This window comes from Odontomachus brunneus, unplaced genomic scaffold (assembly GCF_010583005.1).
Source record: "Odontomachus brunneus isolate Ranch 3 - 2012 unplaced genomic scaffold, Obru_v1 Obru_scaffold_115, whole genome shotgun sequence".
Taxonomy (NCBI): domain Eukaryota; kingdom Metazoa; phylum Arthropoda; class Insecta; order Hymenoptera; family Formicidae; genus Odontomachus; species Odontomachus brunneus.
In genome coordinates, this window is record NW_022639565.1 from 621186 (window position 1) to 633910 (window position 12725).

The window sequence follows — 12725 nt, forward strand, 5'->3', positions numbered from 1 at the left end:
CGCAAATGCTGCTTAGTTAACACAAAATTTGACATATTCAACACAGTAAAAAACAGGGGTTTTGTATGAAACTCAAAGCGATATAAACTGAATATTATTGACAGATGTCTAACCTCTCTGAAACCACCGAAATCAGCTGTCACTATGAAACATTCATAACAGGCAGAGCCATTTTTTGAAAATGGACCGAACTAATTTGTACTCCCAATAGTAGAGATAAAATAAATAATATAGTACTTGTCATTGTGACGTAGATTAACATTATAATATGACTATAAATTTAATTAATTATTATAAGATTAACATTACGAGAGGACTATAAGTAGATAAATAGAGATAGATAGATAAGTTGACTACTCAACTGTAATTTATGCAGAACTCCCTCAGGCACACATACAATCGGCTGACTAAAAGTTACAACAGTTTTTTCCAATGAGTTTCGTAACGCAATAGAAACTCGCAATAGAAGGAACTTGTTTTTTAATTAATTTTCAGGAGATACATTTTTCTGTTGGAGGCGGAATACGTTGCGAAACTCATCGAAGAAAAGTGTTGCAACCTTTGATCAACCGACCGTACACGCATCGAGGTAGTCAAAGATGTTAAAAATTTTTAAATAAAAACACACAGTTATATGAATTTATCAATTTATCTTCCGATATTTTATAACTCGATCAACTGCGTATACTTTTGTGTTTACCGGACCTAGTTTCCACGAAGTTGTAGAACAAATACTAATCCTGCATCGAACTTTAGTATTCGAGTAGTATACCACAAAGCATGAAGCAAACATTCGCTCGTCAGTAAGCTACTTGGCGTAATCCTCATGTACGGAAAAACAGAATAGTCGCATATTTACTCGTACCCTCGGTAAACTCAGCTCAAGAACTCGCAGTTGAAAATCGCATTTCTCGAAACCTCAAGGGAGCAGATTGGCACGTACCGGCAGTACAATCTAGCTTACTATTCCGTTCCGTGCCACTGGCGGTCATCAAAGTTCAAGATTATTGTAAAATGTAAACTATATTGCAGATGCGAACACCATTTCCCTTCTCGTAAGTGTGCGCCGTATCCAAGAATCGTTTCAGACTGACTCTAAACCTCCTTTCCTATGGCCAGTATTACTCTTACTGTGAAATTATCGCTTTGTTGTGGCAACACGTCTGTTTATATTTATAAATCCAGCCATACACTTTCAGGCTGACATATCTCAATGCTTACGATCTCGAGTCTGTCTATCGCGTTCACGTAAAATTAAACTACACACGTAATACGAGAACGACTCTTTCCCGTTGGAAAATCCATCGAACATCAGACAGACTGGCAACAATAAATCGAAACATAAATTGCACCAACAACCCACGAACTGAAAGTCTTGACGGTATGCTGAATATGTACTGCACTTGATCAGAAATACGATCGCGACGACACTTCCGCCGATAGTGCAATTCGCAAAGTGTGAAGCACGCAGAATCGAGCCGACCACATGCTCGTCGCGAGTATATCGCGTACAATTTCGAGCGGGCGCCGGGATCACCTCAGCCACGAAACCGGAAGCAGACGGATCGGCACGTAGTAAACGCTACACGTCGCAGTCTATACTCGTTCGCCAGCGCGAACTCGCGCATTCCGCGCGCGCGGTCGTTGCGACGGTAGGGAAAATGCGGTGGGAGGAAAAGCATGCAAGTCGTTTGTGAACTCCCTTTACGGGCAACCGCGGGTATTACCGGGCACTACGGCGGACGCGCTACGTCACATACGCAGTTACACGTCGCCGAGTAACTCGCAGACATCTGCCGAGCCAACGCCGGAAGTTTGGGGGATTTGGTAGCGCCGCGCCGCTCTGCACCCATCCGGCCACCTTTTAACGGGCGTTTTAGGATGCCCGTGGAATGGGATATTCCGCGTTGGTATCCGGGGGCTCATCAGAATCCATCATTTACGGCCGAATTTCGAGCACCGTGGGCGACCCTGCACGCGCACGTTGCTTTATGTGTCGCACGAGACCGCCGGAATTTTATTATTCAGCGATGACTCTTCCGGTGGCAGCTCTATCCTGCTTGTATTGGAACTGCTACTGCGTAATATGTGAGTACCCCAAGTACGTGGGGTTCGAAGCAAGTGAAACAACCGGTAAGGTCTATCTTAAGAGTGCATCAAGTTACTTAACTTTCGTAGGCTTACATCTCGCGAATTTCTCGAATATAATATCACTCGCACCGCTCGACGAATATTTTACTGTACGAAAGATTTCGTCGTAATTTCACGATTTTGCTCGACATTTCTTTAAATGACGCGGAACACAGTTGAAACCGGAGATCGCGTAGCCGGGGACAAAAAAAATCGTACGAGAAGATATTAAATCGCGCGCGCACCCCGTCCGTAACAATACTTGCGGATGCAAAAGTTTGAGCCAGCCGGCGAACAGTCGATTAAACAATACGAGCATGCGGACAGTTAACCTACCTGTAAAAGCGGTTGTAGAAATTCGCTTTCCCGAAGTTAAAATTTCACGTTGATAACATCTCGTACAACGTAAAAGAAAAAAAAAAAATAGAAAAAGAAGGATAGAAAAATTTGCAACTGGCACCTTATATAAGCCAGAGTAAAAGTTTTGGTCTTTAAATATCGCGTTATAACATAATGTTTGGAAAACAATCCAAATAAACTTTCATAATCATTACGACGTAAAACAATCGATGATGGAAACTATACAATTTTTTAATTACATTTTTTAGGCAAAGATATTGTATCGAATTAATCACTAAATTTACATTGTATAATAATGTTAATCTTTTGTTACATTGACAAATTTATTAAAAATCGCACTCAGATTTTTATATCACATTTTATGACATGTCGTTTTGAGCAAATTTTGGTAATTTTTTCGCGTACTCCTATTTCGCCGTTCGATGTGACAAATACGGGCGCCATATAAACCACTCACCAGGGGACGCAACCTTTACAAATTGACCAATAAATTTGCTGTCAAATTTACGTACACCTGTGTATCTGGGGAATTACGTAATTATAACGTGAGACAATCGATAATGGAGATTTTACAATTGTTTAATTATATTTATGAATCCTATATATATTGCACTAAATTGATCATTAAATTTATATCACACACACACATACAATAATGTTAATCTTCTGTTGCATTGGCGCAGCGATGAATTTTCTAAAAGTTGCATTCAGATTTTACATTTTTAGACGCTACATTTTACACGTCATATTTTTTATCATTTTTTTCGTATTTTTGTTTTCTCATCCTATGCGATAAATACGAGTATGTGTGTGTGTGTGTGTGTGTGTGTGTGTGTGTGTGTGTGTGTGTGTGTGTGTGTGTGTATGTCTGTCATAAAAGCTATTCGTGCAAACTCTCTGTGCAACCAGATGCAAACAGATCGACTAATAAAGTTGCTGCTAAATTTACGTCTTTGTCTATCTGGACACGGTTATCCGACTCTCTTATAACACTAATACGATCTGGAAATTCGCTTCAAAGAAATTCTAGCAGTCATAAAGAACAAGAGAGAAATTGCATCACCGGTAAACTCGGTACTTTTTGCTGGAGGGTGATGCACGTTTCGTTAAACCACAGTGGAAAGGTGTTACGACGGGCTATAGCGTTGGCTCGTTGCCGCGAGCTACAGCGACTATGGGAAAACGGTTGTCCACGCCGTCAGCGTTGCACTTCCTCGAACGTCTTTCCGTTATCTGCACCCTAAGCGGCCCGTTAAATGACTTTAACGAGTCGCGGAAAGGTCGATCGAGCGTCAACGCGCGGCTGTTTCGAGGATTTACAACCGATTGCACGCGCAAACTCACGTGTATATCTCGTCAGGTTACTTCCATGAAAGGACTTACGGGCAAGAAGGAGACCGCCGCCGCCTGGGGCCCGATATAATCCTGCGGTTTACAGATCGGTCGTAATGATTGGCCGATATAATGCGCGAAATCGGTCGCGTAAATTTCCGCGGTGTGAGCACGCGACATTGCATCGTCAGGAAAATCGATTCGCGCGCGGTTATGGCTTCCGCTAAATGAAAGTTTCATGAATGGTTGGTGAGCGCCTCTGATAATTTTACTGCGGCCCGTTTGACGCAAGTTCGACATGTCGCCCTTTCAAATGGCGCAACGGCGAATATTTAAGACCCCGTTCGTTTATGGTGATCGATCTCCTATGGCGCTTTCACACGTCTCTCATTTTTATTACGGAATAAAATATAGGAAGGACGAAGATCGGCAGACGGAAATTGATCATAATGGCGCGTCGTAACTAAAAATACTTGGCCGCATTGCTGATTAATGCTGCAGGGAACTACGTAATCCATCTTCATTTTTTTAATTTCGGACCCGCCGAGTATTACGATTCCGACGCCGTGAGTTTCAAGAGCGAGAAACTTCGGACTCGCCGCCGCGATAGAGAGCGTATTGTGGCATAAATAATTCGCGAAGTTCGCAAAACTGCGCACCTTCCAGCTTTATCCGATGACAGATACGACTTGAGCACAGAACATTTAAAAAAATATATGATTGTCGTCTAGCTGCGAGAGAGCGGAGTGCAGCTCGCTCCTAAAATATGATGTGATATATCCCCGTGTAAAAATGACCCGTATCCGTCAATGTCGGGACGTCTAGTGACTTTTGCGGAACATCGAGTTGCATTCCTTATTGTCTCGTGATCGTGTGTCAGTCTTCCTGCGGAAGGGACCGACGGGCTGAACTTTAACAGTCCAAGAGCAAGCTCGGAAACTTTCGCAATACTGGTCGGACCGCCACCATCCTGGGATTATTGCCCCCTTGTCCTGTAAACCACCCTCGAGCGGATTCAGTCAGCGGTATCCACACTTCGTATTCAGGCACCGTACACAGAAACGACGTGATATCATCGCTTGCCCGCAGCAGGGACATTCTCGGGATCACGAGCTGCGATTAGTACGCTGGCAATTAAACTGGCATAATCACGAGCGCGCAAAATACCGGTGCTTTGCGCTAAATGTCTGCAATTCGTTATAATATCGTTCGTTTTCTTTTCTTCTTTTTTTTTTTTTGTTTTCTTCGTACGCTGTATTCTGCGCCGATAATTTTTCTGATTTCATTCTCGTTTCGACTCCGTGCGTGACGATAATTATACTCTCCTGGAGACGGAGAGGGTATCAAAGGATGCACAGTAAAAACAACGCGTATATATTTTACGAGACATTTTGGACGCATTCTTCGCAACATTTGGATAAGAATAACAAATGCTTGTCATTTAAACAAGATACAAGAAGAAATGAAAGGAGCAAGAACAATAACGTTAATATTAGGCAGAATTCGTGCTTTGATAGAAAAGTAGAAAGGCAAAAGCCAATCGCGCTGGTACAAAACTGTCGATTACTACCTGACCACCAGCGTAATTAACTTCTGTCTTTTTGTTTTCTACTTTTCTGTCAAGGTGTGAATTTTTCTTTAGACTTAAGGCTCCTGAATATTCGTCGTGAAACTCTTGATTAATAACATCAGAAAGGAGAAAATGCATCCCCAGGATTTCTATAAAGTACATCAAAATAAAATAATATATCCAAAATATGACACTTGCGATCAGTTTAGCAAACCTCTAAAATACTCTAAACACTTCCCTTCTACTCCAATAATCAACACAAATAACCTTAACAAAATTAATATGCAAATTAATATGCTCCCTCTTTAACTTACTTTTTTCTATAATTTTGTTCTGATAATAATCATGTAATGAGCTTATTAACGGAACTTCAAAGTGAGTGACAAACTCGAAAAATGTCGATAACGTAGAGACGATCGTCAGTAACACAATCACGCTATACTTTTCGTATTTCTTGTATATATAGATCTTACATAAATATATGCTGCTCTGTTTTACTATATTTATACTATACTTACTGTTTTACTATATTATTAGTGGAAAACATATCCACGCATGTACATAGAAATCTGTTTGCAAACTTTTTATATATTTTTAACTTTATACATTTCTAAATTTCAGTTGTAAAGGTGCAGCAACGTTATTTGAAATCTGAAATAAAGCAGGACAAATACACATTCACTATGTATGTAAGGTCGGTGCAATGAAATGGTCTGGTTCCGGTGGTTACACGGGTGCAGAACAGCAACTTCCAAATTGTGCAACGTACATTTCACCTGAGTGAATGTAGGGACCGAGCGGGAAGTACAATAATCCATACAAGTGGTAACCAATATTAATATTAAATTGCACTGTATCATATGTGGTATGATTTAAGAAAAAAAATTAATATTGAAAATTAAAATATTATAAAATGTTATAAAACAAAGTATTTTTCTTTGAAAAGTAATTTATAGATAATTTGTAAATGATTGATATATGTAAATATTTGTTAAGGTATTTTACATAATATATGAAAATTAAATAACAAAATATATTTAAGAAAGTTCTATGTTTTATAGTTGTGTTTGTTTTCGTACTGAAAACATTCCCGAACAAAATTGTATCTAGTAGAATAGATTTCAAGACTAGTTGCTAGATAGTAATGACTAGATTATTTTTCTAGCCAGTCACTAGCTCGTGATTGGCTAAATATTCCTACTCTTTTGAATGTCAGGACTATCTAATAACTATACCAATTACATAGATAGTGGCTAGATAAAAAAGATTACACAGTAACGAGATAGAAAATCATCGGTAAATCCTGAATATAAATTGGGTATCAGAACTGTCTAGTACTTATATCAATTATAGTTACAAGTTATTTTTTTGTATCCAGCTACTAAATAATTTTTCTGGTACAGCCACTAGAAGAAGTGAGTGTTACATTCCTAGCTAGTAGCGATGTAAGACCGAACTTTTCTGTACCATTATTAGACAATCACTAGATTCAATTTCTGCTCGGGTCATTCTATATGTTTCGGTATATAATGAATAACATAGATAGAACGCTATTTTACAGTACGAAAGCATGCAAACTGAACGCAGTAAAAAAACGTATAATTTTTTGCGATATATTTTTTATTTTTATTTAATGATTACATATTACAAGATATTTCAACAAATATTTATATTATTACAAATTATTTAAATTATTAAATATTATTTAAATTATTTACAAATTATTTACAAATAAAAATATTTTGTTCTAGAACATATAATATTTCAATTTTCAATTTTTTTTTTCAATACGTTAACTTGTGCAATGCTATGTATATTATTCGCATATATTCAGAAACAATAAATCGACGTAAAATGTATAATCGATGTATTAGATGCGTAAAATATACGTATAAATTATGTACGACGTTTATACTTGTGCCATTTTTATGCGACCGATTACCGCCGATATTGATCACTGTATATGTAGTCTGTAGACTACTCTGGTGAAATACGCGCTGGTAGTCTGAAAGTTGGCTGCGCTACTCTGCACCTGTCCAGATCGGATCATTTCATCGCATCCGACTGTATAAGCTACAGAACTTTTACAAATACTTAGGCTATGTAGACAACTCAAGATGTCAATTTTGGAACTTTTTATTATTTTCGTAACATGTTCAGTGCTCCAATTCGTTTTTGCATGTACACAAGATCCCATTAATGCTATCTCATTCCCTAATGATATTGGAAATTTTCAGTCATATATACAAACACATTATGTTATATAAATATTCGTATATCATGACTGCTGCTTAATTACCGATTTTTTAAATAATCAACAATTTTCATGTACGAATATTTATAATATAACATGTCTGTGATTAAAAATTTCAAATATCACTATGCTAGGAAATGAGACAGCATAAATGGAATACTTTTATTGCGTAAAAGCAATTCAGGACAACCAATATCGCTTAAAATTTGCCGGGAAATGTCAATATTTTAAGTTTTTAAGTATAGATGACATTTATATATCCATACATCCCCTAAAATATATCGGTTTAAACACATTTTTTCCGAAGTTGGGTCATTGTTGCCCAGCACTTACGTGTTGCATAATAATCAATTATGATAGGAGTCAAAATAACAATATATGATATAAGTATTGGCTCTATACTGTACATTTTTATCTATTAGATAAGAATAAAGAGTTACTTACATTTATCTTAAATCCTTTGTTGTAGTTGTGACGCCGGGTGTCTCATAAATCGTCTCTTCAGCTGCTGTCAGATTCCCGTGCAGATTCGTAAATAATCGCAATCATAACTATTCCGTGCAGGCCAATGATGCTAGAATAGAGATGCGGGCCCGTCTACATTATGGTGGAGGAGATAACACAATCGAGAATCGTGTACATGTACGCTTCGACTAATTTCGGATAATAGAAGAGAACATGTTGTTCCTTTTTTCTGTTTCGTTTTTACCAAGTTGGCAACAAAGGCCGCGTTGCTTGCTTCTTATCACATGCGACAGCTTTAAACGTTTCTCCTTGTAACACACGCTTGTAACACGCGACCTGTAACACACGCTTTAAATGTTTCTACTTGTAACACACGCTTGTAATACTTGCGACTTGTAACGCGGTGATTTTCAATCTATCTTTCATGTCAAACGAGAGAGAGAGAGAGAGAGAGAGAGAGAGAGAGAGAGAGAGAGAGAGAAATCCTTGAATCTCCATTATTAATATCATTCTCGCATATAATTTACATTAGTTACGACATATATATCGTTAGATAAATGTATGTGTGTACCGAAAAAAACAATTACGCGCTGTCGCGCGTAATCAGAAACAAATAACGCAACTTTTGTTGTCAGTTCAATAAAAATAAAAGGAAACAGTATCTATATTTTTTTACTATCTAAAGTTAGCCACAATGTCCTTAGAAAACAGAATCTGGCTACTTGCTTCTTCAAAATGATGTATTTGTGTAGTGAAAATGACTCGAACCGACAAAATGTTGCAAATATCAAGTAAAACGTGCTTCAAGCGCAGAACGCATAGTACGTATACATTCGTGGTCGGAAAAGTTGTCTGGTTTTTTTAAGTTCCAGAAACTATCCGTTTTGTGCAGTGAGAAAGCTCTTTGAAAATTGAAAAGTAAATTCTCCCATTGGACAAGAGAAAAGGATAGATTTCTAAACTTACAAAGAAAACAAGAAAAAAAACCAGACAACTTTTCCAACCATGAATGTACACAATTCTCGGTGTGTATTATCTTCTCCACTACGATGTGGACAGGATTGCGTTCCCAGGACAGGACTGACATTACTCGTGCAAGCTCGCAATCATGACCATTTGATGCGTGTCCAACTTCATTAGAAACGTGTACAATCCGTATTGCAAACGAATGTACAGACGCCGGACATCGACACTTCGAAATGATACGGTAAACATACGCTTCTCCGCGAGCGGACGTGAAAAACCGCCGGAGGCGATCACGATTGGGCGTTGCTAGTCGACTAATTTATTTAGTAGCGCAAAAGGGACGCGGATTCTCTGCAACGTCGCCATTGTATCGGCAGGTTTTCGCTTTGAAATATCACCGGCGTGCTGGTGGGCTGTCCAGCAGTCCTCCAGGCAGACTCCCACGGGCTCGAATTAATTTCACGGGGAAACAAACGGCGACGTATACGTTGGAGTTAGGGCGACCAGATGTTCCAGTTTATCGGGACACGTCGCCGGCTGTCCCATTATTTACCGTCGTATACTTCGGCTACTTAAACGGGATTTAATTAATGAATGGCGCGTCGGGAACCGGCGAGCCCGGGCTTCCATGGATTTGTTTATGTGTGTCCTATCGGCTTTTTGCCGCCGGCCGAAGGAAGCGTTGCCGTCCATGGAGGTCCGTAGAGGTGTTAAGGCCCATATACATTAATCGCAATATCGGCTGCGATGCTCACCGCAACTAAGGTCGCAAGCTCATGACGTAAACTTGCTGATTTCAAATTTGCAAACATGAATTTTCAGTGAATTTTCTTCTCTTCTTTTGAAGTGAAAGTCACAAAAGTGAGTGTCTGACTAAACAAAAGTTGATTAGTGATAGTCACAAAAATTACAATGGCTAAATGATAGCAATAGATTCACATGAATGTTAAAGCTATGAAGTTACGAATATATCAATATAAGCCGAAGTTACTGCCATTTGCGACCTGCAGGGGTTCACAGAGTGTGAGAAAGGTATCGACCTCTTGAGGACCAAGACAAAAACTTAACTGAAAGATACTGAGGGCTTGAAACCACATATCCATTTGCCAATGTTATTAAACAAAATTAAACAAAACAAATACTACTTGGGAAAAGTACCCCTTGTCATTCTCGGGTTAACGATATATTTTGCTAATCTTTAATAGAAGTCTCTTATAGTATCGTTATCATTAAGGTTCATATTAATGTTTGAAGAGCTTTTGCCTAATCGAATTCCTAGTAAGATTTCTAAATAGCTTTCAGCAAGTTTCCGCTTTTCTCCAGTGTGTGTCAACCAGTTCAATTTAAATTTTGCATATAACAACTGGCAATAATTTTTTCTTTCGAACGCAGTGAAAAATCTAAAATAAAATACTAAGTCAATAAAATTATATCAAGTTTTCTCTTCGTTATCAGAATAAATAAATGAATATTGTTTCTTTATTTGAAATGAACAAACATATATTAAGCAAATTAGCAAATGACCTTTAATTTAAACTATAGTTACGATCAATGAATAACAATCTATAAGTCTGTAAATCTGTGACAGTATTTTCTGAGATTCTTAGAGAAATGTATTATAAAGTAACCATTACTTTTGTTACTTTACCAAAAAAAATGTAAAATGTAGCATTACTATTTTCATCACAGATGGAGAAAAACAGCGCCATTACCAAGTTATTGTCGACAAAAAGTAACTGTAACGGCAACGACGTTACAAGTAATGCGTTACTTCCCAACCCCGCTTTACGCATCACGCGATGAATCTCGTAATGTTCCCGATTCTTTAGCACACAGTACGAGATAATGATACTATACTACCGTCGGCTGGAGTTTACAAAAAATACACGGCCTCCGGCCGTGATGTCTCGCCAAACTTTTCGCATTGGCACGAAATACGGTCGCCGATACGGTGAGCGAATTTCGCTCACCGGTTTATTACGCGCCGCAATGTCGCGTCGTGCATTATTCTCGTTAAATGAATTCTTTTGTGGCTCTATACGAAAATTTCTGTAAAGATCCCTTTCGTCGCGAAATAATTGGCGGATTCGATGCATATGCGGCTGCATTATTAATGCCGTAAGAAACTTACTCTAAGCGGCCGTAAAGGTTATTGCTTTTAAAATGTCGCATGCGCTGCACATAAAGGTAACAACGAGGGTATCTGCGTGCTGGTGTATGAGTATTAGCGAAAGACCGGTGTACGTGCACATTCTTTATTAATGCTTTACGTGAAACTTTCTGATGGCTGAATTCAGAAAAGATCTCTACAAGAGATACTTCAGATGCTTCGTAATGAAAGCACGTTACACAGCGTTTTCAATAACCCCGTTATAAGCATAACAAGTATTCCACTGCGCGATACATTTTAACCTTTAGAGGGCCGGCATTTAAAGTACCAGATTCCACGAAGAAAATCGATAAAAAATGTATCTTATATCGTATATTCATCGTATACAAAGTATCGATTACGGAGACCACTACTTAAGTGGTGGACCCGGCCCTGGGAGGTAAAGACAATGTTAAAATTTTGAAATTTGAAAAAATAGGTTTCTAGAGGTTTTCGAGATCGCTGAATAAGATGGAACTGTTAGTTTTTGTAAATTATGAGAATTTATAGTTATATCGTTATATAGTTATATAAGAAAAAAATAGCAAATAGAGGGAAGGGGAGAGGGATAGGGGAGGACAGTGGGTGTAAACTTGTATCTGGATGTGTGAATATCTGTACACATATAAGTAGATAAGTGTAGAACATGAATGCAACTAACTGTTGTCTACCACTATAGTGGTTTTCCGGCTCTCTAAAGGTTAACGATTAATCCTTTTTCGCTTCATTCATCTGTTGAGCAGAAATTATCGAAACGTTTCACGGCGACTCGTATATGAACTCGCAACCGCGCGTCTCCGGACGCTCCATAATTCAGTCAGCCGTAGACCGTTAGCAGATACGTAGGACGTTATCGCAAATCCACTCCGGATGCAGTCTGCGCGATCTGTATTCAGGTCAGGGCCTAAAAATCAGTCAATGACGCAAGATAATCCATCGTTAGATGGGAGCAGAAGGAAATCGGCCGTTTCCAAGCCTGACGCAGGCTTAAGGATCGCATCCAGGGTTAAGGGGCTTGCCCGGAGTCTGAGAGCCAAGGAGGGTGCGGTCGCTTGCAGCATGATCCTCCCTAAGCCGAGGCTAAGAGGCTATTAGTTAGCTCTGCTAGCTGCGACATAACCCCTAAGACTAACACGGTACTTACACCTTCCTGCCTCGTCGAGATCGCGGGATATTCAGCCAGCCAGCCAGCCAGCTCTTCACGTATGTTTGCATGGCGGTTGTCTGCGCTGATGGTGATTCTTGAATACGATTAATAGCAAGGAATGAATATCAAACAAAGTACCCGCGTCCGCAGCGCGAAAATTGAATTTCCACCGAGATAGCAAAGTGTACGTGAGAGCACAGTGTAAATAATACGTAGCTATTGTCTGTGTGTGTGTGTGTGTGTGTGTGTGTGCATGTGTGTGGGAGCATGTAAAACGGAAGAGATTGAATGTGAGGGGCATGTCGCGCAAATATTAAAGGATAATAGGCATTAGAGGTAAAATGCGTGGCTG

The 12725-nt window shown here is 39.1% G+C and overlaps 1 protein-coding gene across 2 annotated transcripts; it reads left to right on the forward strand.

The window, feature by feature from the left end:
• The first annotated feature begins 1551 nt into the window (after positions 1 to 1551).
• LOC116849419 lies at positions 1552 to 8795 on the forward strand. Of its 2 annotated transcripts, none has more exons than XM_032826556.1 (2): positions 1552 to 2133; positions 8116 to 8795. In XM_032826556.1, the coding sequence occupies exons 1-2, from the start codon at positions 1893 to 1895 to the stop codon at positions 8136 to 8138; spliced, it is 264 nt and encodes an 87-aa protein (XP_032682447.1). In that variant the 5' UTR covers positions 1552 to 1892; the 3' UTR covers positions 8139 to 8795. The 2 variants fall into 2 exon arrangements, with proteins under 2 accessions (XP_032682447.1, XP_032682446.1); XM_032826555.1 differs by lacking the exon at positions 8116 to 8795 and adding an exon at positions 6014 to 6209.
• Positions 8796 to 12725: the final 3930 nt, after the last annotated feature.

Excerpts from the sequence above, each read along its gene's own strand:
- LOC116849419 (XM_032826555.1), top strand. The coding sequence starts at position 1,893 with ATGGGATATTCCGCGTTGGTATCCGGGGGCTCATCAGAATCCATCATT. Across the intron at positions 2,134-6,013 it reads CGAAGCAAGTGAAACAACCG|TTGTAAAGGTGCAGCAACGT; the intron begins GTAAGGTCTATC and ends TCTAAATTTCAG.